General features: G+C 42.5%; 1 protein-coding gene across 2 annotated transcripts in view; it reads right to left on the bottom strand.

Annotated features, from left to right (window-relative positions):
- LAMC3 (laminin subunit gamma 3) overlaps positions 1-25893 on the bottom strand; it is a 74419-nt gene extending 48526 nt beyond the window's left edge. For both annotated transcript variants that reach the window (XM_023494294.2, XM_031954850.1), the window contains exons 1-3: positions 25375-25893; positions 6886-7190; positions 4560-4690 (exon numbers count right to left, since the gene is read on the bottom strand). In XM_023494294.2, coding sequence (XP_023350062.1) covers positions 4560-4690; positions 6886-7190; positions 25375-25747 — 809 coding nt within the window. In that variant the 5' untranslated portion in view covers positions 25748-25893. The remainder of the gene's footprint in view (positions 1-4559; positions 4691-6885; positions 7191-25374) is intronic.
- Between the last annotated feature and the right edge of the window lie 1589 nt (positions 25894-27482).

Raw genomic sequence — 27482 nt, 5'->3', positions numbered from 1 at the left:
TGGTTTATTCTGTGTTCAGGAAGAGAACTCTGACATCAGGGAGGTGTCACCATGGTAGGCAAATGAATTGGATTAAAGTGAGGGAGGACTGTGAAGAATCACCAGCCTCACTTTCTCCTCCAGGGCCATCTGAGTTCAGTGGTCAGAGATAGATCAGAACGACTGGAGATGGCCCTGAATGAAGTGGGAGACCTTGACCTTTTTAAGCATAAGTGTTTAGACCTATTTAACAGGGCTCACTTTGACTGAGGCAACTACCCATTCCCTAAGGCTAGGTAAGAAATGAAGCAGGAATGGCCTTTTTAATCTGTTTTTAAAAAAAGAAAGAAAGAAAAGAAAAGAAAAAAATCAATCAGGGAGGAGAAATCCTTGGGTTATCTGGCCACAACAGAAACATTTGCTATTTACATTCACTTAGAGACCGTGTGAGGACCCAAACAGGAACCAAGTGGGGCTTGGCTTGGGACCTATTGTTGGCCAATCAATGAGAACTAGAATGATTTGGGCTTAAGGCGTGGCCTTAGCCATAAACCCCAAGATATCTTTTGAGGTTTGGAAGATCAAGATTTACATTTCTTTAGGAAGAACACCCACAGATATTGGATACCCTACGTGCACAGGGGAAAGGGAAGGGAAAGAAGAAATACAATAAAATAAAAAAGGAGCTGTGCTGCTTTAAGGCACATTAAGGCAATAGCAAGAGGATGGAGGGGCAGTTCCTGGAATAGACATAAGACATCAGATCTCTCAATGGTCTACTTTGATCTCCATATACCAGCATGGTTTAGTCAAAGGACAACTTTGTCTATTTCATGGTGTCAGGCTGGTCCTGGGGACAGGGATGGACTCCTTGCAGAGAGCCAGAGGGTGCCTCCTTGCAGGACCACCTGTCCAGCGTCACTCTCTAAAGCCAGCTGCTGGTCTGAGGGTGGTCTGGACTGATGTAAATTGAATCCAGATGTTCCCTGCCTCAAACCCCCTAAAGTGAAGTGGGGTGAGGAGGAGGAGCAATCGGAGACCTCTGCTCTCCTTACCCCACCAGGCTGCTCTCCCTTTCCCCAGAGGCTTCAAAGTGAAGACCCAGTGGGGAAGATGCAGGAGACAGAGAAATGCAGCTGGTCTCACCCACCCCCTCCCAGAGTGCTCCTCCGGGAGCCTTTCTCACCTTCCTTCATATATCCTGGGGATAGAGAATAGTTGGGGGAGAAGAAGGCAGGGAAATGCCCTGTCTTATATTGCTCTCTAATGGTTTGAAGTAGGCTCTTTTTTGGGTCTTCAACCAGAGTATAAACTACTCAAAGAAAGAAAAAAAAAGTCTCCTTTTCTGTCCTGCTTTTTGTGTGTGATCCATACCATGCCTAGCACAATGCCAGGTACATGGAGTTTGTGGATTGGCTAGGGTACTAGAATAGCTCTGGATTCTGAACTGATCTTGGTCCATGGAACAATAGGAGGAACAGGAGTGACTGGCACTATCTTCCATCACCACTGGGTTATGGTCAACCTTCCTTCTTCCGTCTTCCCTTCTCCTACCTGTCTGTCCAACTACATTGTCTTTAGCTGTGTACTAGTTGTTCAGGAGTTGAAAGACCTGCCCCTACCTCAAAATGATTGTCCCTTCTATCTCTCCCTGGGTGAGTTCCTACCACTGTCATCACAGATGGTTAGAACAGGAAAGAAAGGCCCTCACATTATGGAATATTACAGTTGGAAAGGAGAATCAGACTCAGAGAAGAGGAAAATTTCTTGCCCAAAGGTACACAGGGAGTTAGTGGCAAAACCAGGACCAAAATCTATTTCTCCAGGTTCCCCATCCTGGGCTCTTTCCTGTGCCCCATGTTGTATTATTTTCTAGAATAATTCTGGGTCATGCAGAGAAGTTTTTCCATTCATTTTCAGTTGGGTGTCGGCAGGGGTGAGAAGTGTTCTTTCAGCAGCTTCCAAGCCCAAGCTAGGGAGGTTGCAAATCTAGGCAAAGTGGAAACAGATTGAGTTTCACAAGAGCCCCATTGGAAATAAAGCTGGAGCTACTAATTGGCAGGATCAGCTTTTTGCCAGTGGCAGGTCTGGCTGAGGCCTAGAAGAACTCAGACTGGAAATCAAAAGTGATTTAAGGCAAGTCACTCCACAGGGTCTCCAGCGGTGTCCAATTGCAGCCTTTGGGTCTGTAAGGATGCTGTTTCTTTTTCTAGACCTCTTTATCATTCCATACCATCTCCATTTAACTCTGGTCTATGGATTAGGATGTTGGAAAACCTGGAATCTAGTCTTGCTTCTGCCACTGATTTGCTATGTGACATAAGGCATATTGCATTCCCTCTTTGAGACTCAATTTACTCACCTGCAATGTGTGTATGAGTGTATGCGTGCGTACGGCTAAATGTCTAAGGTCCCTCCTCTTTCTAATGTCCTGTGTTCTATGTTCTTTTCAGCTCTGATAAGCTCTATTTTAAAGCCCCTTTCATCTTACATATCCTATATTCTCATTTGCCTTCCGGATCTACCATTCTGTTATTTAAGTACTTTTCTAGGTTGGACTTTCTATATCTTCAGTTCCTTCCAGCTGTCATAGTCTATATCTTAAGGCTCTTTCTACCTTGGACAATCTATGATCTCAGCTTTCTTTCAGCTTTGATATTCTCTATCGTAAGGCTTTTCCTAGCTCAGACAGTTTTTCTGTTGTAACATCTGCTTCTATAATTCTTATTCTGCCCACTTGTGTAAAAGTTGGCATTTAGAGTCAAATACAGGAGTAGGGAGGAGAGATGAGGGAAGTCTGACTAAGTTCTAGAACTGTTGTTTTCCCTTCTTCTCTATTCTCAGGGGAGGACTGTACAGGAAAGAGGAGGGAATTGATGGAAGGGGGATCGATTGCCTGATCCTACTGGGCTACTGAGTTAGTTGGGGCCGACTTGGTAGTCTGGATGGGTCTAGTAAGCCCTCATTACATTCTACCTTTCTGTTCTGCCCTGAAATCATTGCTAACAGGATGTTCAAAAATCATTGTTTAATTTTCTTTAATGAGACTCTGCTTCCAGTTCTCTCCACCTACCACTCTCTCCTACTAGTCACCTTCCATTCTGCCCCTCAACTGCCTTGACTTCCTCCCCAGTCAATCAATAGTTGTGCTTAGTGGACAAGACTCCCTCACTTGGAGAAGTGCTGAGCATGCAGAAAGGGAAGAGGAAGGAGATGAAGGGAATGGGCCAAAGGGACTTGCTGAGAAGATCAAATCAATGAGATCAGAACAGACTGTTTCCCCTCATTATTTTTCCCAGCCTGCTAAGTGGTACTCTTTCATTTAGTGCCCAAGAATGTTACTGTCGATAAGGATTTTAGATGTCATCTTGTCCATCCTTCTCCTTTTATAAAGGAGAACACTGAGTCTTAGAAAAAGTGACATGGCCAATGTCATATTGCTAGACCTGGTAGAACTGGCACTTGAGACTTGGATTTTTGTCTCTTGGTCTAAAAAGATAACTGATGATAATGAGAAAGATGACTTGGCTTCTATCATTCTTTTGTCAGGATATGAAAATTAGAGATGGGAGCTGTATGAGCACACAAAGGCAATAGCATGGTTGATAAGATCCTTTCCAATATTGTGATTTTAAATAATAATAATAACTCATTTTTCATTTTAAGGTCTATTCAAGATTTATAAAATACTTTTCTTCCTGCAGTTTGGTGACAAAAATAGAGGGAAAATATGATTATCTCTACTTTTCAGATGAACAAACTGAATCAGAGTTGATAAGTGATTAACTATAGTAAGTAGAAACCCTTTTAACAGAGTGTCAATTAGAGGGCATTTGCCATCGGAGACATTATGGGAGAGTGGGTATAAAGTCAGCTTTGATGTAGGGGGATCATGTCCTGCCTCTGACACATGCTACTTTTAAAATTATAGAAAGCAGCCCAGGAAAATCTCAAAGACTGTTACACATGAAGTACTAAACTGCATGGACAGAAAGAGTTTCAGAAAGGGAACTGGATGTTCCTTCCTCTGATGAAATACCAGCACTGGACCAAAATACCTTTATTTAATTATCATTGAGAAAGTCATGCAATTTGTTCTTGGTGGAATCTTGAGTCAACTCTCAAGCCAGTGCAGTCTGACTTTTTATTACCATATTAGTCATATTGTGAAAGAAGACAGACCCAAAAGACAAAAAACAAAAACAAAAACAAACAAACATGAAAAAAAATACAGAAAATAAAAAACAGTATGCTTCAATCTGCATTCAGACTCCAACAGTTCTTTTTCTGGAGGTAGATAGCATTTTTCATCATGAGTCCTTTGGAACTGTCTTGAATCATCACATTGCTGAGAATAGCTGAGAGATTCACATTTAATCATTTTCCAGTGTTATTGTTACTATGTACAGTATTCTTTTGGTGCTGCTCAATTCACTTTACATCAGTTCATATGAGTCTTTTCATTCCGGCTTTCAAAAACTGCCACAGAGCTCAGGTGTTCTTTACATTCAGCTGTGGCCTGAGACTGCTCCTCCCTTTTACCTTTCACTTTAGGTCACTGGACTCTACCACCCACTTACCTGCCCCCCACAGAAAAGTCAGTGATGGCGTAATAGTAGGACTGTAACACTTTAGGGTCCTTAAAGATGTCATCCCCAAATGTGTTGAGCCGGTTCAGGGAGATGAGTAGGTCTGTGCTGGTTACCCATTCCTGTGGGAAGGGAGGAGGGTCACACACATCAGTGGCTATGTAGGTATCCGCGCCACCCACCCACCCCCAATTCCTTGGTAGTCTTTTCCCTTCCCAGGACATTCTACATTCCAGCTTCAGCTGAGGACAGCCACAGAATCCTGTGACCTGAGAAGTCATCTCTCTGCTTTTGAACTGTGGATTATTTGTGCAATTTTACCATTTCCATCAATTTTCCTGAGGCTGCTTAACCTGAGATTCATGATAAAATCATTGATTTAGCATTGGAACAGATGCTTGAGATTATAACCCAAACCCTTCATTTTACAAATGAGTAAACTGAGGTCTCATAGAAGTTGGCTTGACCAATGTCACAAGAAAGAGGCAGAACCAAGATTTGAATCTGGATTTTAAAAATCAGATCGATGAACCTATTAGCAAGCATTGATTAAGTGCCTACCACAAGTCAAGCAGTGCTCTAGAAACTGGAAATACAAAGACAAAACCAAAACAGTCTCTGTCCCCATGACACCATTACTTCTTACCATCACCCAGTCTGGTAGCTGGCTTGCATTTTGCCCTTAGAAATTTCTCTTCCCTGCCCAAACAATAATTGTTCACCCTTGTTATGACCAACAGTCCCTAAACTCAGCAATATCCTTATCCTGTCTATGACTCAATTGTCTGACTGCACCTTCTTTAATACCTTATTTTGAACCAATGTTCAGCTTAGCAAATTTCCCTAGCCTTTTCCTTCACTTTGATTCCTTATACTCTAGATTTTCTACCATTCCCATCATGCTTTTCCCCTGGGGCAGTCTCAGATCTTCCTCCATTTTATCTACTTCCACAGAATAAAACCTTGCTGGAGGTAGTAAAGACATCCTTCTGACTGGTTCTGCCACAAATTAAAGCTACTTCTAATTGAGTCCTTCCGACTGCACAGCAAACCTTTTACTCATCTCTAATTGACTTTTTATTGACACTGAGGTACTTTTAAAACCTTTTTTCCTCCATTGCCCCACTCTAGTACTCCTCCATTTGCCCTTAATAGATTTCTGTTAATCTGACTCCACTGAAGAGGCAAAGCTCAATTAAACACGGTGAATGGAACAAAGCACTGTGATGGGTACTGAGGACATAGAGACAAAAAATGACAGCCCCGATCCTCAAAAAGCTTATAGTCTAATAGGGGTGAAGGTGAATATGGCAAGTATAGATAAAATGCAAACTCTTTGAGGACAGAAATTGTTTCCTTCCTCCCTCCCTCCCTTCCTTCCTTCCTTCCTTCCTTCCTTCCTTCCTTCCTTCCTTCCTTCCTTCCTTCCTTCCTTCCTTCTTTCCTTCCTTCCTTTCTTCTTTTCTCCCTCCCTCTCTCCTTCCCTCCCTCCCTCTCTTCCTTCCTTCCTTCCTTTGTTTCTTCCTTCCTTCCTTCTTTCCTTTCTTCTTTTCTCCCTCCCTCTCTCCGTCCCTCTTTTCCTTCCTTCCTTCCTTTGTTTCTTCCTTCCTTCCTTCCTTTCTTCCTTTTTTTGAGGGGGAGGTCTTTCTAGTCGACTGCCTAGCACAATACCTGGGACATAATTAGCACTTAAATTCTTGTTGAATGATTAACAATGCCAGTACTGGCTGCACAAATGATTAGGGTCAGAGATGCTGATTGGGTCTGGGAGTCATTTCATGGTGCCCTGCTTTCTGAAAGAGTGAATTTGTTGATAGTCTCTGAGATTATATCCCAACTCAGCTCCCAGCTAGTGAAATAGGACCCCTCTGAACAAATTTCTCCCTCTTTTGCAAAGATGGAAACAAGATTCTTATTAGTTCATACTAGCAGTTTAATACTAAGGTGATAGAATTCCAAAACATTTGTTCCATCTTCCTGTTTAACAGCTGGTCAGATGCCAGAATCACAAAATGTAGAAATGGAAGGAAATTTAGAGAGATTATCTAATATAATCCTTTTAAAATATATAGATGAGGAAACTGAGACCTCAGTGGTTAACTGATCTGCCCAAGTTCACATAATTACCTATGTGAATATACCCTGAGCAGAACTGGGTCTCTTGATTGTTGACCCAGATCTTTCTCCACTAATACTAGTTCCATGACTTCTAGATCTATGATTTGCTGGATCTCGGACAAAAAGTCTGAACTGAAGCATCTTGGTGTGCTAAATCCCAACTCAGCCCTTTCTCCTGAGCCAGCCTGGACTCTCTTACCTGCAGGATGGGACTCTCATCAAAGCTGTAGGCACTGGGCCGGCCTTCCAGGGTGGAAAAGGCTACGTTGCCTCCACTCAGTGGAGAGATGTCGCTGAACTCATCAGTGCAGAAGGCCACCCTCTCATCCTCCCCGGGCCGGAGGTACTGGTCCTCCCGCTTGCCGTACGTCTTCTCACAGGAAGCACTATAATACTGATATGGCACCCAGGGACCCCCAGCCCAGCTGCGTTTGTAGATGGCAAAACTCTCAGGACGGCTGGTGTGGAACTTCAGCCTCACGTAGGTGATCTCATAAGCTTTTCCTGCAGTCAAGAAGAAATCAGCCCTCTTGTTCAGAGTATCAGGACCTGGGAGGTCAACTAGTCCAGCCCTTCCACCCACACAAGTCTGGGGTTCTAAACAATCTAAATAGTTGTTGATCTAGCTGCTTCTTCAACACTTCCAGGAAGGGGAGACATAAAGCAGCCTATTCCACTGTTGGCTACCAGCATCAGGACGTTCTTACAGTGAGCTAAAAGCTGCCTCCCTAGAGCTGTAGCTTGCATGGGGAGAGCAGGGCTTGCCCCAGGATGTTGACTTCTAGGATAGTGGGAGTATGCTGCCTTCCTGGCAGCTGTGCTTCTTCTTCAGGAAGACATACCTCTTTCCTGTGGGGACAGATCACCAAACTCTAGCATCACCTTTTGGTCTTCTGTCAGCCTAAATTACAGTGCAGCACAGCTGCCCTTGGGTCTGCACAATTGTGCTCATGGCCAGGTTGTCCTTTGCATCACTACTGCCTTGCTCGGCTGTTTTTGCTCCAGGTGAAATAATTCCCTATTAAAACCCTCTACTTCTACCCACTGATCCTGGAGATGCTCTCTGTAGTCAAACAGAGAACAAATATATTCCAACAAATATATAAGGGGTGGAGAAGAAAGAGTTGTTCAGTCATTAAGTTGAGTGTACCTGACTCTTTGTGACCCCATAACACACCAATACTTTCCATGGGGTTTTCTTGGCAAAGGATCTGGAATGGTTTACCTACTCCAAAGGAAGAGTTAATCTATTCCTGTTTGTAGGGTCTTTGGTCACAGCGGACACAGAGTATACCTCAAATACTATTATTATAAAAAAAGAAAAAAATCCAAAACTTACAGTCACAGGATTAGGACTAGAAGGAACCTTAGAGATCATTTACTGTTAAGTTCCACATTTTACAAGTGAGGAAACTGAGACTCTCAAAAGGGAAGTGCCTTTCCCAAAGTTATATGAATACTAGAATATTTTAGGAGCTAGATGGGTTTTTTTTTTTAGGTAAAATTGTCATTTTTATTATTTTATCATATTTTCTTTGCTTGTCCAAAACAATTAATATTTCCCCAATTATTATGATGACTTTATTTGTATAAAGTGTTTTGTTTTTTTTAATTAGATTCATGTAGTTCCTGAGTCTCTTTTGGCAAGTATACTCTCAGGTATTTATATTGCCTAGAGTTTTTTTTTTTTATTATTTAATAGCCTTTTATTTACAGGTTATATGCATGGGTAACTTTACAGCGTTAACAATTGCCAAACCTCTTGTTCCAATTTTTCACCTCTTACCCCCCACCCCCTCCCCTAGATGGCAGGATGACCAGTAGATGTTAAATACATTAAAATATAAATTAGATACACAATAAGTATACATGACCAAAACGTTATTTTGCTGTATAAAAAGAATCAGACTCTGAAAATATTGTACAATTAGCTTGTGAAGGAAATCAAAAATGCAGGTGGGCATAAATATAGGGATTGGGAATTCAACGTAATGGTTTTTAGTCATCTCCCAGAGTTCTTTCTCTGGGCCTAGCTGGTTCAGTTCATTACTGCTCCATTGGAAATGATTTGGTTGATCTCGTTGCTGAGGATGGCCAGGTCCATCAGAACTGGTCATCATATAATATTGTTGTTGAAGTTAGATGGGTTGTTCATTGGCTAGCTTGGAGCAGGAAGTCTTGAGCTCAAATTTTACCTTAGACAGAGATTATATATATATGACCCTAGGAAAATTATTTTACTGTTCAACCTCATTTTCATTCATGTCTAAAATGGGAATGATAACAAGACCTACTTCATAAGATTATTGTGAGAATCAAATGAGATAATCTATAGATTACATATAGCCATAGATACCTAGAGCTATAATTATAAATAATTTATAGAAAGTGTTTAATAAACCTTAAATCAATGCTGGCTTTTATTAAGCAAGGATTTGAAGTCAGGTCTCTTTCTGCTATTTCATAATGTCTCCCTTATGTAAAATGGAAAAATAACACTCTACCTTTGTTTAAAAAAAACCTTGCTGCGTTCTATCTAAAATCCTAAGAATTTGAGCTAAATTCTGGTATAGCTGTTTACTGTATTCATACCAATGCTTGCTGTAAAAATGCCAGCAGGCTTTAATGAATCAGAGAACAATGCAAGAGGGAGGAGATCTGGCCTGAGCCATAGGCAGCAAACTCCGGGGTTTAGAACTTTAATCCCACGTTTGCTAATTTCACATTTGCTTTGGACATGCTGTGTAACCTTGAACAGCTTCCTTGCCTCCCCTGGGTCTCACTGACTCTCTCTGCCCCCCACCCCCACAGCAAGATTAATGGTCCTTCAAGGGGTGAAGGGGCAGTGGGAGGGAGACAGGGATCATTATTGCAAAAGCCCAGGCCCTGTAGGACAGTAGTGGCCTGCTAACAGACCTCCGAGCCCAGGATGTCACTGCCCATGCTGGGATGGAGGTGACGTGCTAAGACAAGGAGGGCTGCAGTTGCCAAAACTCCGAGCAGGGGCCCCACCCCACCACCTCTCTATGTTTTTCCTTTTGTGCTCAGAGAGCTGTGGCTGATTTCCTTGGCTTGTTAGGATACTCAGACAAGCTTTTGGGATCTGAGAAGCAGCTCAGTAGCCTGAGGCAAGGTGGAGAAGGGAAGCCTGGCTTGGGGGAGATGGGGACCCCTGAGGGTCAGTGTTTCTCCAGGGCAATGGCCCGACTGAACTGGGTCAGAAGGCACAGACTGATAGGGCTTCAGCACTGGCATTGGGTCACTCCTGGATGTGCAGGTGTGAGGGCAAGATTTTAACTAGTTCTGTTTGTGGTTCTGGTCCAAGTTCTGTCTCCACTTGGGACCTCTTTTGGATTAAGCTTCTGGGGATACCTCACAAGAGGGTGGTCCAGCCTGCATCCAGATGGCAGAGAAACAGACTAGAATCCCCTGACAGACTATCCCATGTCACATTATCCACAGTTCACCTCCATAAACGTGTGTTTAGGCAACATCGAAGTACTACTCTTAGCCCAGAGGAAAATGCAAAGTTTAGGCAAGATGGGTATTGATGGAGCTCTCTGTTGGGAGGCAGGATTTAGATCTGAGTCTCCTTGCGCCCCCGGAGGGCTTAACCCTTTCAGTTTCATCCATCCCTCCCCCTTTCTCTTCCTTTTCTAAAGAGAACCTTACTTGGCTCTAATTGGACCATGTTGTTTGAAACAGTAATTTTTTTTTACTTATTCACTGATCATTCATTCATGCATGAAACAATACAGAGTAAGTGTAAAAACATGCAATCTGATCAGTTCTCTGATCTATTAAAACTTTTCATCATCTTTGTATGCCCAATTTGGGAATAATGGAAGTAATGCCAATTTATCAACAAGCATTTTTTGAGAGGTTACTATATATTAAGGCACAGTATAACCCCTTAATAAATATTTATTGACTGACTGATAATCACCTCTAGTCACCATTAATTATATCCCTCCATTCATCTTAAGAAAACAGTCTCTTAAAAAATAACCCCCCCCAAACCCCCTCCACCAATTTAGTAAAACTAATCCAATCCATCAACCAAGTCTGACATATATAATCCTAAGTCCTTCCCCCACCTTTGCAAAGAAAGGAGAGAGGTGCAAACTTGGTCATTATAATTATACGATATTCAGTCCAATATTTTTGTCGTTACTATTCTTTCAAATTTCATTGTTGCAATCATTGTATAGAGTGTTCTCCTGATTCTGTTTGTTTCATTTTATTTCAGTTGATGTGTCTTCCCATGCTTCATGTCATCCTCCATATATTATTGTTGTTTGGTCAATTAGTCATGTCCAACTCTTCATGATTCCACTGGGGGTTTTCTTGGCAAAGATACTAGAGTAGTTTGTCATTTCCCTTTGAAGTTCATTTTACAGATGGGAAAGCTGAGGCAAACAGGGTTACGTGACTTGTCCAGAGTCACACAGCTAGTAAGTGTCTAAGGTCATATTTGAATTTAGAAAGCTGGGTCTTCCTGATGCAGGCCTTACATTCTAAACACTACCTATACTTAATTTCTAAAACCATCCCATTCACGTACCACAATTTGTTCAGTTGCTCTCCAATCATTGTATCTCCATTTTGTTTCCAGTTTTTTATCACTACAAAAAGTAGTTATAAATATTTTGGTGCATATGGGACCTTTCTCATTATCTTTGACTTCTTTGGCATATGTGCCTAGCAGGGGGATGTCTGGGTCAAAGATGATGGACATTTTACTCACTTTCTTAACATAACTCTATGGGAATTCTGGTACAGGCAGCCTCTGGGTAAGATGAATGGAGGAATATAATGGTAACTAGAGGTGATATCAGTCAAAAAACATTTATTAAAGGGTTATGCTGTGAACCCCTTAATAATAAGCCAGTAGAATGCTGGACCTAAAGTCCATAAGACCTGCATTTGAATTTGGCCCTTGATTATGTCATCCTTGGCAAATGATTCTGCTGATCTCTGATTTTCCTCAGTTTCCTCATCTATAACATAGAGATGATAATGATAGCATCTAAACTTCCAGGTTTATTGTGAGGATAAAATGAGAGATTTGTAAAGTTCTTTGCAAGCCTTAAGCACGATGTAGATAATATCTATCATCAATAACTTAATAACATCAATAACTATTATTATTTATTCCAAATTGTTTGCTAGAATGGCTAGACCAATTCACAGCTCTACCAAAAGAGCCTTAATGTACTTATCTTTCCATAATCCCTCCAACACTATTTCCATTTTTATCATCTTTAGCAATTTAACAGTTATGAGGTGAAACGTCAGTTTTATGTTGATTTGCATTTCTTATTGTTAGATATTTGGAGCAATTTTTATATCGTTAATAGTTCCTTATTCTTTTGAAAATTATTAGCTCACATATCTTTTGACTATTTATCCATATCTCCAAGCATCTTGATGAGCTTCAAGATGTGGTCCTGAATCATTTGAAGGGTGCCTCCATGGGGGTAGGCATATGCACCTGAGTATTGCTGAGACAGGTAGCTCCTCAGATTGGTCCTTAGTAACTGATGGTCACCTCTGAGAAGATTGGCATTTGAGAGTAAGTGGACTGAATTTGCCAGAGGCTTGTCCATCTTTCTTTCTTCCCCCCCCCCTTTCTTAAGGTAATTGGGGTTAATTGACTTGCCCCCTACAGCCAATAAGCGTTAAGTATCTGAGATCAAATTTGAACTTGGGTCCTCCCAACTCCAGAGCCAGTGTTCTATCCATTGAGCCATCTAGCTGCCCTTGCTGCCTCGGACCTTTTTCAGGATTCTCCTTTTGACTTTTTCCCTTTTTTTGGATTACAACAAGGGGTTGGTTTGGAGAGGAGATTTTATTGCCTCCACCTCTAGGAGCATTTAATAGCTTCTGGTAGGAACTGCATGGCAAGCTGCATGAGCTTACCTGAATGTCCCGGAATTGTCCCTGCTTTTTGGCATTTACTTTTCTGAGTGCAGATCAGAGATTAGATTTCCTGAGAATGGACTTTCTCTGATTCCAGTTAAGGAAGCCTCTAGGGTATTGATAAAGAGTTCCAGCAAGAGCATATGGCCAAGGTTTACAAGGCCTTCTAAGAGAGAACCTTAGAGTGAACTTCCTCAGACTTGGAAATTATCCTAAATTTGCAAGTTCCCAGGTTTAAAAGTTCCTTAGGCCAGGAGGAGTGACTCCTAAAGGGAGAAATGTTCATCAAATGATGTGTTTCTTGGAGAAAGAAGTAGTGCAGTGGTTAGAGAACTGGCTCTGGAGTCAGGAGGACCTGAATTCAAATTTAGTCTCAGATAATACTAGCGGTGCGACTTTGGGCAAGTCCCAATTGCCTCAAAACAAATAAACAACAAACCACAACAAAAAAGAAAAGTTATGGATGCCATCGGAGAGGTTCTGTAGGAGTCTGTTCAAATGAGATATTTGTAAAGTGCTTGGCACATAGTAGGCTCTTAATAAATGTTTATTTCTTTCTCCTTCCATCTGCAGTGCACCAAAGCTTGCTGCAGTCAGAACATCTGCAAGCAGGAGCATGTAGAGGTTCTCATCACCCATAGAAAATCCTTCTTCAATTGGACTATATACTGGATCTCTTCCTTAATGGTGACAAATACCCTTAGCACTTTATGTTTCCCTGTTCTATGCTTCAACAACACGAGCATAGATGCTTTAAGGTTTGCACGGCATTTTACATATTTTATCTCATTTAATCCTCACAACAACACTGTGAAGTAAATACTGTTATTAGTCTCATTTTATATAGAAGACTATATATTTATATATCCTAATTTAGAAGACTAAAACTTAGAAGAGAGATGAAGGAAAGCCTTTGCGGCATCCTTTTGCTGTGCTAAATTAAATGTTTTTTTGAAGATGTAGTCAATAAAAAATAATCACAGTGGAATCTTCTGTTCTCTCCATGTAATTCAATTGGATGATAATGAGGAAGTCTCTTTGAGAATATCATTTATCAAAAACAAAACAAAACACCTTTCTCTTCCCTTTTAATACCCTCATCAAGGATATTCTTGATAAGCATATAGATAATTCTCATAAACATTTTATATAGATGGGAAATTAGAAATCATCATAATAATACTGATAATAAATGATACCTACTAACACTTTAAAGTTTGCAAAATGCTTTCCATGTATTATTTAATCTGGGAATAGTGAAGGACTTGGAGAGCACATACAGCCCCTAGCACAAGGACTGCCAAATAACAAATAGGTGATTAATAAGTGTTTGTTGATTGATACCATATGAAGACTGCTTGAAGAAGTCGGTGATGTTTAGGCTGGAAAAATGAAGATCTGGGGTGGGAGGATATAATGGTTGTATTCAAGTTTTTTGAAACTATCACTGAGTTGAGAGATTAGGTATCTTCTGTTTAGCTCCAGAAGACAGAAAAAGGAAAAGTGAGTGAAAGTTGAAGAATCAGTGAATTAACTAGCATTTCTTAAGCATCTCCTATGCCTGAGGCACTATGTTAAGTGCTGAGGATACAAAGAAAGGCAAAACACCCTGAGATTCATGATCCACAGAGGAGAAAATTTATAAATAATCAGAGTTATTCCAAAGTGGAAGGTGTGGCCTTAGGGAGTTAAGCAATAGGTTAGATGTCAACTTGTGAGGCAGGATCTTGCTCAGGTATAGTTTGAATTAGATGGACTTCAGAGATCGTTTCCAACCCTGACGTTCTGTGTACCCCTTCCAGTGAGTCAGTAAATAAACATTTATTAAGTACCTACTAAGTGCCAGTCATTGCACTAAGCTCTGGTAATATAAAGAAGAGCTTCTTAAACTTTTTCTATTTGTGACCCCTTTTCATGGGAGAAATGTTTGTGCATAAAATAGATTATACAAATCAAACATTTACTGATAATAAATCATAATTTCACTACCCCCTATTCAGTTATGTGACCCTCAGAGGGGGATGTGACCCACAGTTTAAGAAACTTTGATATAAAGAAAGATAAAAGATAATTCCTGTTCTCAAGAAGCAGTCTAACAGGGAGACAATATGCAAAACACTATGTATAAACAAGCTATATATTTATAAATTGAAAATATCATCAGAGGGGATTATCTCCTCTGATCTCACTGGGGGTCTCCTGGACAAGACTACCCTAGTTTCAACATACTCCATGAATGTGCATCCACTCAGCCACAGGTGACAAGCCCCCACTGATGTATTTACCTTTACTAATCAGTCACAGGACACAGCTGATTCAAAGCTAAGATATTGCTATAGCAAGAAAAGAGACTAAAATGAGGGAGGATCCGGAAAGGCTTCTTGAAGAATATGGGATTTTAGCTCAGACTTGAAGGTAGCCAAGAAAGCCAGAAGGCGGAGATGAGATCAGAGACATGTGTGAGTAGAAAAAGGACATCGGTCAATCAAGCAGAGAAGCTGAAGCTTAAGCGGGGAGTAGCTTGTGAACAAAGGCTTGTAGAGCCTTAGGATGTCTTCTGTGAAGGATTTATGGAAAGACATGGAGAAGTTGAAAAGGAAGAGAAGGTGTGGATAGGTTTCAGATCTGTGCCAGTGGTTAGACTGAATGCATTGATGAGATAGATCCCAGATCTGTTGTAGTCCAGAAGTGAACTTCTCTGAAGTCACATAGCTTGAAGAATATGGACTGAAACTCAAAATCATATCTCTTGACTCTAAATTCAGGGCTATTTTGATCATAGCGAGGAGGCCTCTGGCAGCTTAGATTGTCTTTCAGAGATATCAGGCAGGTTTGAAAGTGAGAAGAAGTCAGAGGAAAAAAAAGGATGGAGGAGGGGGAGAGAAAGTGGAAAGAAGTAGAAATGAGAGATAGTGGAATGGGGGCCAGTTCCAGAGTCCTCAGGTATCTCAAGAGACCTGCCCCGACCCAGTCTCAGGCCCCAAGCATCAGCCCTCACATCCCCTTTGTTTGGGTGGTCCCAGCATGAGGAGAATCCTGTTCTGAGGCTGGGAGAGCAAAGCCAAGCTCAGACTTCCCTCTTCTCTCGTTTTCTTCTCCTCTCCCCCTCACCCACCTTCCCAGAGAGCCTGGCCCAAGGCGACTGCTCCCCAGATGGGTCTAATTACAGAGCTTTGTTTTGTTTGCCTTTTCCCAAAATAAGCCTCTCCCACTTTGAACTCATTATTTGCTTGGACAGAGCCAGGAAGTGGGGCTGGCTTTGTTTTTTATTAACGGCCCCAAGTGTCATTTTAGATGAGTTTCATTCCCAGCTGGTCCAAGGAAATGGCTATTGGCCCATCTGATTCTCTTATTTGGAGTTCAGTTGGATTGGGACACAGGTGATGGACTGTACTGCACTGGGAATTCCATGGTCCTAAGAGGCTCACTGCCTAATGTCTCTCCTGTGCCAGCTGAGAGCCCAGCTCTCTGGTCAGGTGATAATAGTCCAACCTCTAAAAAGACCAAGTCTTCAGTCATCTCCTCTTTTCTCCAAACTCCTACAACCCTTACTATATGTGCTGCCCATTAGTGAGCACTTATTAAGTGCCTACTGTGTTCTGCACAGGAACGCTGGGCACTGGACTCACAAAGATGGGTAAGATATGGTCCTTGCCTTTAAGGCACTTACAATTTACCCAAGGAGACAAAGCATGGGTATAAGTAAAGTCTCTGTGTCTGGACATAGAGACTATAGCTGTGATTGATATGGGGAACTCACTATCATTGAGGGTTATAACCTTTTCTGAAACTTGTAGGCTTAGAGCAGGGGGTTATTAATCTATTTTGTGTCATGGACCCCTTTGGATGGAGTCTTTGCACTTCTCAAAATAATGATTTTAAATAACTGAAGAAAATACTGAATTTCAATTAGAGATGACTAAAAATAAAAATCTATTTTTTCTCCACCCCTAAAATCTATCCATAGACTGAGCCCTGTACCCCAGGTTGACTGTCTCCCTTACTTTCTTGGAACTCAGATGCGATTAAATGAATTGTACAGACATGTCTCATCCATATGTATCAGAAGGGAATCAGCTTTTTCTGACTCTAAGACCAACTCTTGGTTGAACTGCAATATTCCTCTAAGTAACTATGGTACAAATTGTAACATGCTAAATTTATAGGAGAAACCCAAATCCAGTTTTATTATCTTTTTATCAATCTCTTGAGGGCTGATTCATCTCAGTACACCCACAAAGCAGTGTTCTTGCAGCTGTAGGGTAGTAGAATTGACGTCAAAGGACTTGAGATGGAATCTGCTGCTTATTACCAGTGTCAACTTAGACTGGCTCCTTAAACTCTTTCTGCCTCAGTTTCCACCAACCTATCGATGAGCATTTATTAATTCAGCACCTGCTACATGCCAGGTAAATGATAGTCTGCCATAATCTTCAATTATTATTTTAGAATAATTTAAAATAATATAGAATTTAGAATCAAGAAGACTATAGGTTCGAGTTCCATCACTGATCCATACTAGTTGTGTGACCTTGGACATGACCTTTCAATGTAAGACTTTAACTTGCAGGATGGCAAGCTACAATGGTAAGGGGATTTCCCTACAAGAGAGCTCCTTTTAATGAATGAAATCACAGATGCAGTTAAAAAAGAAAGAATTAAAGAAAGAAAAGAAGGAAAGAAGGGAGAGAAGGAGAAAGGGAGAAAGTGAAGAGAAAAAGAGACAGAGAGAAGGAGGAAGGGAGGGAAAGAGAGAGAGTGAAGGTACCTGCTAAGTGCTAGTGATACAAGACAGATCCTGCCCTCAAGAAGCATCTGTTCTATCTATGATATGATGAGTTTGGATTGGATGATTTCTGAGATACCTTTCAGATCTAAAGTCCATCTTCACATAGTTCAGAATCTTAGAGCTGCAAGATTATCTAGTCTTACTTCCCACCCCATTTTATAGGAACTGGGACCCAGATTCCATAGCTAGTGATGGAGGCAGGACTAAAGCCTGTGTTTCTGGTTCCCTGTACCATGCCCCCTTTTCACTCTCCCATTTTAATTTCCTGGTTAATAAGCACCAATTCTCTCTACTTTCTTTGCTAGACCTCAAGAACCCCACCCTTATTCAACTTCAGTTTTTCCCAGCTCAGTTTTAATTTCCTCTGAAGTTGCACAAGTATTTGGGCCTCGTTTATGGGCCTCGTTTATTCTCATCTGTTAATGGGGTAAATTCACAGGATTGTTGTAGGGCTCAGAAAATGTGCTTTGCAAATATCATTCATTATCCCATTTATTACTGATATGCTCTCAGGTAAGTCACTTTTTGAGCATCAGTTTCCCCATCTGCAAAATAAGCAATTTGGCCTGGATGATCTCTAAATCCTTTTCAGCTTTAGGGCTAGGACCTAGTGAACTCTGAGCATTTCTTCTCTACAGTATCTTAGGTTTCATACTCATAGAAGAGTTTTTTCTCACTTACCTTTTCATGTATTATAGTGTCTTTATTTTATTTATAATGTATTTATTATATATTATTATAATATATAAAATATAATATATAGTACTATAGTGTATTAAAATGTAAACTGGGGCCATGATTTTGCCTTTTTTCTGTATCCCCAGGAGAAGGGAACAAGCATTTATATTGCATCTATTATGTACCAGGCACCATGCTAAACACTTCACAATATTTATCTCACTTGATTTTATAATAAACCTGTGAGATAAATGTTGTTTTCTCTATTTTCCACTTCAAGAAATAGAGGCAGAGAATTTTTAAAGTGACTTGTCTAGGGTCACACAGCTAGTAAGCATTTGAAGCTGGATTTAAACTCGGGTCTTCTTGCCACTAGAGCCGGTATTCTTTCCACTGCTCAACAGTCAGTACTTAGCACAAGTCCTGCACTTAGTCAGCCCTTAATAAATGCTTGTTGATTGACTGCCTGACTGTTTCCCCAATGGCACCATAACTTTCCTGAGAACAAGGACCATGTCTTTATTCTCTTTGTCTTTTATTTCATTTCAGGAAATATTAAGCATCTGCTTTATGAAGATGTGTCAGGTGCTCAGAGAGACAAAGGATAAAGTTCCTGCCTGCAGAGAGCTCATAGTCTACTAGGGAGGGAGCAAACAAGGTAATGGAGACAGTTAGGCGATTTGGTGGATTGAGCGTAAACCTGGACTCAGGAAGGCAAATCTGACCTCAAACACTAACTAGTTGTGTGACTCTGGGCAAGTCACAAAACCTGCTGTTTTAAGCTGCTGGGGAAGGAAATGGGTGTCTACTATAGCAAGAAAACTCCACAGCGGAGTCATGAAGAGCTGGACGTGAGAATGGCTGAGCCAGAAAGCTGCAACATGCACGTTACCTGAGAAGAGCATTGGACTGTGACCACACACGTAAGGTACATGCTCACCATATTGGAACACATCTTTGAGCTCCACGTTGGAGCAATCACAAGTGTGACTTAAGGGACGGGTGGGGGACTCGGTGCTGACTGAGTCAATCTGAAGTGCAAGCCAGGTGTTAGCAGAGGAAGTCTATTGGGACTGGCTGAATCCCACGTATCCTGTGGGGCTTGGGTAAAAACACCAGATACTGGCAGAATAGCTTCAGTTGAGCCCTGAGAGAGATCCGGTCTGTTGCAAAGACAGAGACAGAGGCAGAGTGTAATGTACAGAGTGTAATAATAAGCCTCACATGATAATGATATAATAATCAAATATAATTAATAATAATAAACCCTGAAGCCTCAGAGGAATGTGAGCTACCCTCATTATTACCTACAGTGAAATAACAAGGGTCAGAGCCCAGATTTTCCTTCTGCATCTTTCTGCCTCGAGCTATTGTACACCGAGCTCTGAGCTCTCCTTCCCTCAGGGTTTTGAAGAGCCCCTCATGCAGTTGGCTGACTCTTCCCAGTCTGATTCTCATCCTGAGGATGGTCCTCGTGGTTCTCCTACAAGATCACATCCTCCTGCTCTACAGATCCGTAGCCAGCTGGATCTCTCAGCCCAGCAGGCCAATGGGCTTGTTGTGGGAGACTCCCCAAGCCCCCCCGGACCCCTCCTCCCTGGGGAGGAAGGGAAGAGCAGGGGCCGCCAGCCTGGGAAGGGTCTCTGCTGAGGCCGGTACAAAGAAGGAAGCAGGGGACAAGCGGCTGGGTTATTTCCGCCCACTGGGGGTGTCATGTCAACAAACAATCCCTGATCTGACCCAATAGACCTGCCTGGACCCAGCATTCCAGACCAAATCCACAGGGAGCACAGAGCAGGGAGTTCTTCCCCCTGGCCCCCCACCAAGTTTCCAAAGCAAATAAAACTAGACTCTAGACAAAGTTGGGGCGGGGGAGCAGAGGCAGAGGGGGAAGGAGTCTCTACCAGGCATCAGGGCTAGTGCTTCCTAAGGCTCCCAGCTCCCAGTATCTGGGACTCCATTTCCCAGCTCCAGGTAGAGCCAAGTACTTCAGGTGGGGTGGGCCTGTCCTGGGGTATCCTGGGCTTTCTCCTAGGATTGTGAGGAATGAGACCAGCCGTTCCAGGAGCAAAGCAATAATCCACTATTGTTTTCCCATTGTTTAACTGCTTTTTCTAACATGTCTCACTTCATTCCATGGCCTTCTGGGGGTAGCAGAAGGTGAGGAGACTGGGATGATAGGGGGAATGGGGAAACCTCTGCTTGGGAGTCAGAACTTTTTCAAAGGTACATGGGATGATAGAGATTGGTTCTGAACTCAGAGGCCCTGAGTTTATATCCTGCTTATTGCTCGGGTGATTTCCATTTTTCTGGACTCACTTAATTTTTCTGGACTCATTTTCCTCTTCTGTAAAATGGGAGGGGATTGGATTGGATGGACCCTAAGATCCCTTCCAGCTCTTGGTCTATGGGGCTATGATTGTGTGATTTGGGGGCACTCTAAGGTCAGATTTCGCAAAAACAACAGATTTGGCAGATTTAGCTTGGACTGTAACACCCACACCACTTGGACCAACAGATGGAGCAGGGGGCCTTTGATAGAGAGGCACAGGGTTCAAGCTGACCTCTGAAATCTAGGGCAATTTGTTGTTGCTGTTGTTGAACCGTTTCCGTCTTGTTCTATTTTTTGTAACCATATTTGGGGTTTTCTTGGCAAAGATCCTGGAGTGCTTTATCATTTCCTTCTTCAGTTCATTTTACAGAAGAGGAAACTGAGGCAATTGTTAATTGACTTGCCCAAGCTAGTAAGTATCTAAAACCTGTCTTGAAGTCAGGAAAGTGAGTCTTTTTGACACTATGCCCAGTAGCACTGTGCCACCTAGCTGCCCCCAAATTTTAATTGACAAAGACAGAGATAGATCTCTGCATTTGAAGTTGACCCAGAATAGTGAGGGCTGGTTCAGGAAGGAGGTGGTGGGCAGTCAGACGATAGTTGAAAGGAAGCAGTTGCTGTTCAGTTGTGTCTGATTCTTTGTGACTTCTTTTGGGGTTTTCTTGGCAAAGACACTGGAGGGGTTTGATTTTACAGATTAGAAACTGAGGCCAAGTGGTGTGTCAGGTGACCTAGCTAGTTAGTGTCTGAGGCCAGATTTGAACTCAGGACAAGTTCCTGGGTCCAGACCCAGCACTGGATGCACAGCACTACCTAACTGACCAACCTGTAGAAGAGATGCAAGGGAAGGGAAGGAAAGGCACTGGCAGGTGGGGGCTGGTGGGGAGCAGGGAAAGGCCTCCCTCTAGAAGGGAGATTTGAGCTGAATCTTCAATAAAATCAGAGATTGTAGAGGTGGAAATGCAGGGAGAGAGTAGTCTGGGCATGGGAAACAGCCAGTGCGAGAAGACAGAGTATCATGTGGGAGACATAGCAAGGGGAATATGGCTGGACCACTAGGGTGCAGGGAGGGGTGAAAGAGAGGAAAGGGTCAGATTGTGAAGAGCCTTAAGCACCAAATGGAGTAGGTTATACTTGGGCTCAGAGTAACAGGAGGAGACCTGGAATTTACTGAGTAGCAGGTGGTGACATAGACCTATTCTTTAGGAAAATCCCTTGGGCAGTGGTGTGCACCTAGCTTGGAGTGGAGAGAGACTTGAGTCAGGGATACCAATTAATAAGTTATCCAAGGGGGAATGAACTGAATTGGGAGGTGGGTTCCTTCTAAGGACAAGTCTTCAAGCACTTGTGAGGTTGGTGGTGAGGGGATTTGTATCAGATATGGGTTGGATCAGATGCTCCTGAGGTTCTCTTTGACTGAAATTTGACAATTCTATTTTGCTGTGATTTTGTGATTTTATTATCATGCCCATTTTGTAGGTGAGCAAACTGAAGCTTTGAGATGCTAAATTATATACCTAATGAATTAGTTACTAAACCTCAGATCTCCTTTCTCCAAAAATGAAACATCCAGGACACCATCCATGATGGTCCTATCTATTTTTCTCAGTGGCATCCCCATTCACCCATGCTTCCTCTTCCCATTCCACAGGCAATCAATTGCTTCATCCTGTCATTCTAGCTTTGCAATATTTCTCTTTCTTCCCTTCTATTCCCATGGCCATAATAAATCCAGGCCTCATTACCTCTCCCCAGGATTATTACAATAACCTCCAAACTCATCGTCCTATTTCTATAGTTTCTCTGTACAAGTCATCATGTGTTAGTTCCCAAATTAGTAGTTCTAAAACAACATTTTGATCAGGATCTCCCAACACACACACACACACACACACACACACACACACACACACGCCACTTTATAGCATAGAAGCTATTCATTACTTACTTAATAAGGTTCAAACTCTTCAGTCTGGCATTCAAGGCCTCCCACAAGCTGGCCCCAGACTTTGCAATTTTATTTCCTATCCAGGCAAGTGCAATGGAGTGCTAGCTGGGTCATCAGAAGAGGTGAATTCAACTACTGAATCTGTCATTAACGTATTACCTATATGATTTTAGGCACATTATTTCATCTCTCTGGGATCTCAGTTTCCTTATTTGTAAAGTTATTTATAAATAGTTATTTGTATTCGATGGCCTAATGTCCCTTCTAGCTGTAATATTCTGAATCAATTCTCCTCTACATGTAGAACACTAAGCTTGTACCAAATGAATTTACTTCCCGTTGCCTGACAATGCTATGTGTTTTCCCAAATATGTCTTTGCTCATATCATTTCCCCCACTAACTTTCTGAATATTCTCTTATCACATCCCTCTGAACCAATAATCATTCTTCAAGTCCTAGTTGAAATGTCATCCCCTCCATGAAACTTTCCCTCCTGATCTCCACAATGGAAATGATCTTGTCTCCTCCCACTCCTAAATTCTTTGTTCACACTCTCTTATGTCATCACTCACATCTCAATATGATGATCGTTTATGCATTTGTTTTACCTTTCCTGTTACATTACCTATTCCTATTGTATGTATCCTCCTTGAAGGAAAGGTCATGTTTTATCCAATTTTATTTCTCTATCAATATTCAGTGCTCTGTACACATTAAATATTTATCAAATGAATGAAAGAATGAATGAACCAACTTGCTCCATCCATCCCTCCTCCACAAAGCAAAAGCTTCTCTCACCCTTCATTGGAGAAGCTGGGAGCCGGCCAGACATTATTGCCTTTCATTCCAGACAGGAAGGCTAGGCCTAACAACTTGAGGATTTGGAACAGATGTCCATGAGCTTGCAGGGGGCTGGGAAAGCAGCGACCTCCATCCCGTTCTGGCTGTCCTGACGCCTTCACTTCTCCTCCCATTCTCCTCCAGAAATTCCCTCTGGGGCATAACGCAAGACAAGGGTCCATCTCCCTGCCATGGACTGTCTCCTACTGAACTTGACCTAAGGTCTCACTCCAGATATGTTGTTCACCTTGGCCTTGGCCTTGACCCTTGCACATGGATTCCCATCCTTAGGAGTGAGACCAAAGAGTGGGTAGAAGTTCTGACATCAACAGGATGACAAATGGGTCCCCCTTCTCCCCAGATGTTACTCAATCTCATCTCTTCCTAGTTAAAGTTGAAATCCATTGGCACCCATTCAAGGCCAACATAGCCCCACATTCTATTTCTCCTTAATAGCAGCGACTGGGGTTAGCTCTATTTTGTGTGTGTATAATATAAGCATGTCCAGGCTGTAGAGAATACCCATCCATGGGCTTTGTAATCCTGCTTTAGTACATTTTTAGGGATTTTTTTTTTCTGATGCAAGTGGGGTTACGTGACTTGCCTAGGGTCACGCAGCTAGTTAGTGTTAAGTGCCTGACGCCAAATTTGAAGGCAAGTTCTCCTGACTTCAGGGCTGGTGCTCTATCCACTGAACCACCCAGCTGACTCAGTTTTAGGGATTTTTTTAATCACCTTGCAGTGAATGTGTTAATTTTCCTTACTCATTGGAAAACAAAGATTTAAAACTTAAATAATGGGGCAAAATATTCCACAATATAGCAGGATAGGATGTTACAAAATAAATAGCATGGCAAGAGAGGCCATGGCTAAATATGTAATGTGACAGAGTCCAGGAATTTGAATGCCATTGCTTTTGTTCCATGCCTCAGTCATGAAGTCCCTAGGCTCCTAGACACATGTAACCCATTTAATCAAACCAGCCTCTTTGACTCAAAAACAATACATCTTCCCCCGCTTCCCTCCCCATCCCTATCCCTATTCCCTGCCCCAGATTCCAAATTCCTTCCCCCTTAGCTCTGGGCTCTGGCCAGTCCTATCTCTGGGTAGCCAGCTTTCTCCCCAGCTGCCCACCTCCGCAGGCACTGGACTTATATCTCTCCTGCTTCCGGGCAGCCTTGACCCTGGAGACCCCAGTCCCATCTGGGGAATCCTCTTCAGCTTTCTTTGAAATAACTGCCAGATCTGGAACCACACTGGATTAGACTGTTCTTGGCTCCCCAAAATAATAGACAGATTCTTGATATGTTGCTGGGTTAATGTGGAGGGGTGAGGGATCGGGGAGTGAGGGTAGCACCCAGATGGGCTATTATTTGAATTATTTGGCTCCTAAAAGATTAAATCTTTTCCTTAGCATAGAGATTTTTAACTTGGGATCTATTTTTTTAAAGAAATACTTTTATAATTATCTTTTATTATAATTGGTTCATTATTTAATCCTATGTATTTTATTTTATGTATTTAAAGACATTATTGTGAGAAAAGGTACATAGACTTCACCAGCCTGCCAAAGGGGTCCATGAAACAAAAAAAGGTTATGAGCTCCTGCTTTCCTCATCTCACATCTATCTTTCCCCATAAGTGTATATAAATATATGCAGATATCCTATCATATATATCCCATGCCCATCATAAATTCTGAGTGCAGGCAAAGAGAACCACTCATTACAGAGAAAATTTAATTTCATCTGGACCGAGGCTCTGCAAATATTCTCATTCCTACTCTGAAGTAGGAGACTTCACTCTCACCTTTATGACCCAGTGTAAAAAAAAAAAAATCCATTTTGACTTCTATGCTATGGGAGGGTAGAGGGTAAAAGCATTGTTCTTCATTCTGACTGGTTAAATGCTCCACTATGGCTTCCATGAGAGGTATGGAAAGAGTGAGTGAGGGGAGTCAAAGAGGGAAAGCTGCCTCAATTTCAGTGTGACAGCAACCTTTTTCTCTAAATTTCAACCCGCTCCCCCACCGCCCCTCCCGCCCAGCTCTCCAGATCTTGCCCTTCAGCTGTCACTTTCCCTGGACCCAAAGGCCAGGAGTGCCCAGGGTTGGTAGGGAAGGAGAAGGGAGATCCGGGGGCTTCTGTTGAGGCAGTGGAGGGGGCCTGTGTTACTTACCCAGCTGCAGGGTGATATTGACCGAGTTGGGGTACTGGACCCCGAAGGCCATGGACTGGCTCTGCCACCAGGTGCTCTCCTCCTGGCTGTGGAAGTCCGTCAGGTAGGAGGCATTGTGGCTGTGGTCCGGGTGGCGGGCGTCACAGCGATGGCACAGCTGGGTGTCTCCAGGGGCGCCCATCTGGAGGCAGTACTCCTCGGGTGGCGAGCCACAGGTGTTGGTCACCTGGGCCTGGCGGCCAAAGGCTGCATTCTCAAACACAGGCAGACAACGCTGAGGGCGCCCTCGCTCATCATAGCAAGCATCCATGCCCCCCTGGGCCAGAGCCAGGCAGAGCAAGATCCCCAGAGAGAGCCCGAGGAACTCCTCCATGGTGAGCTCTCAGAGTGCCCTCTCCTTGTGCTCTCTCTGCTCACTTGGGATTGGGCTCCAGGTCCCTCCTCCAGGAAAGACAGCCGCCCTTGAAGAACAGGCCCCCTTTTCTCCCACTACAGGGACCTTTTCCCTCGCGCTCAGTTCCATCTTGTGGACGTGCCTGGGAATGCCCAAAGCCCTGATCTTAGCTCAAAGCCTGGATGGAATTTTCCCTTTGCTCCTTGACCTTGAAACAAAGTGGATGTTGCTGGCCAGTCTTTCCAGGGCTCAGAATTCAGATTCCCCCTCTGCCCTGTGCTTGCTGTGGAAATCCTGAACAGATCATCTCCCTCTCCTTCTCTGAGCCATCTTATGTTAGATGGGATGATTGTCATCTTAGCTGTTTAAGATAAAAAAGACAGTGAAATTAAAATGGTAATAAATAATAAAATCAATGATACAGAAGTCCTTCCTATTCCCGGGGAAACATGGTCTAGAAACCCTCCACCAGGCAAATCTAAAAGTCTCTGAAAAATCAATCAACATTAAGCACCTACTATGGGCCAGGTACTGTACTAGGTATGGGGGATATAAGTATGAAGAATGAAACAATCTCTACATTATTTTCTACAAGTATTCTAAAGAAGGAGACAGTAAGTACACATGTGATATATACCACAAAATAAAATTAACAAATATATAGATATATGTGTATACACACAAGGTGATTAAATTGAAGGTATTTTGGTGGGGACAGCATTAGCAGCTGGAGGCATCAGGAAAAGTTTTATGTAGAAGATAGTGCTTGATTTCAGTCTTAAAGGGAGAGAGGGATGATTTGAGGTAGAAGTAATTAGGGAGGGAATCCAGGCACCTGAAGTGTCCATTGCAAAGTACAGAGACAGGAAATGGAGTGTCACGAATGACAAATAGAGGGAGGGTCAGTTTGGGCTTCCAATGAGTAATAAAAATAGGAATGGTATCTAAGGAGGTTAGAGAGGTAGGATGAGGTCATTTAGTCCTTAAAAACTAAGCAGAGGATTTAGTTTTTTTCCTAGAGACTATGGGAAGTCCTTGGAGTTGACTGAATAGGGGAGTCATCTCCTCTTACTGTCTCCTCAAAACTGTTTACTTCTCTCGACTTCCTTATTACTGCTAATATCGTCATCATTCTCTCAGTCACTCACCCAACTCAAACAAAACCTTGAAGTCATCTTTAACTCCTTCCTGTATGTCATAGCCAATCAGTTTTATCTACCTTCACAATATTTCTCCCATCTTTATTCCTCTCTGGGGAGGTTTCTGACTCTGGTCTTTGCCACCATGACCCAGCTCCCTTCTCATTTTGGGGGCTTTTCTCGGTATCTGGAGTCTCCTAACCCTGGGACATCCTTCCATTAGGCTGCTCTTCTCCCATTGGTGTTCTTTTAGAGACCACCGCTGTTGGGGAGAGGCCACAGCTGTTTATATGCCCCTTCTCCCTCCTTTAATTCTTTTTTTTAAGGTATTATCTCCTCTGCTAGAATGCAAGCTCCTTGAGGGCAGGTACTGTTCTCTCTTTGCTTGTATTTTTCTCTCTAGCACTTAGCTCAGCACCTGACACATGGTAAGTACTTCCCTGCCTAGTCTCTCTTCTGGACTTGGACCGTATCACACCCCCCTTGAAGCTGATTGGTTATTGTCCTTTGTTCTTGAAGAGAAGGGAAATCACTACATTAGAATTACAGGGTGTACAACTGTGGCTGATCAGACC

Source organism: Sarcophilus harrisii, chromosome 2 (genome assembly GCF_902635505.1).
Source record: "Sarcophilus harrisii chromosome 2, mSarHar1.11, whole genome shotgun sequence".
NCBI lineage: Eukaryota > Metazoa > Chordata > Mammalia > Dasyuromorphia > Dasyuridae > Sarcophilus > Sarcophilus harrisii.
Note: the sequence above shows the minus strand (reverse complement) of the source record. Positions and strands in the feature narration are given on the sequence as shown.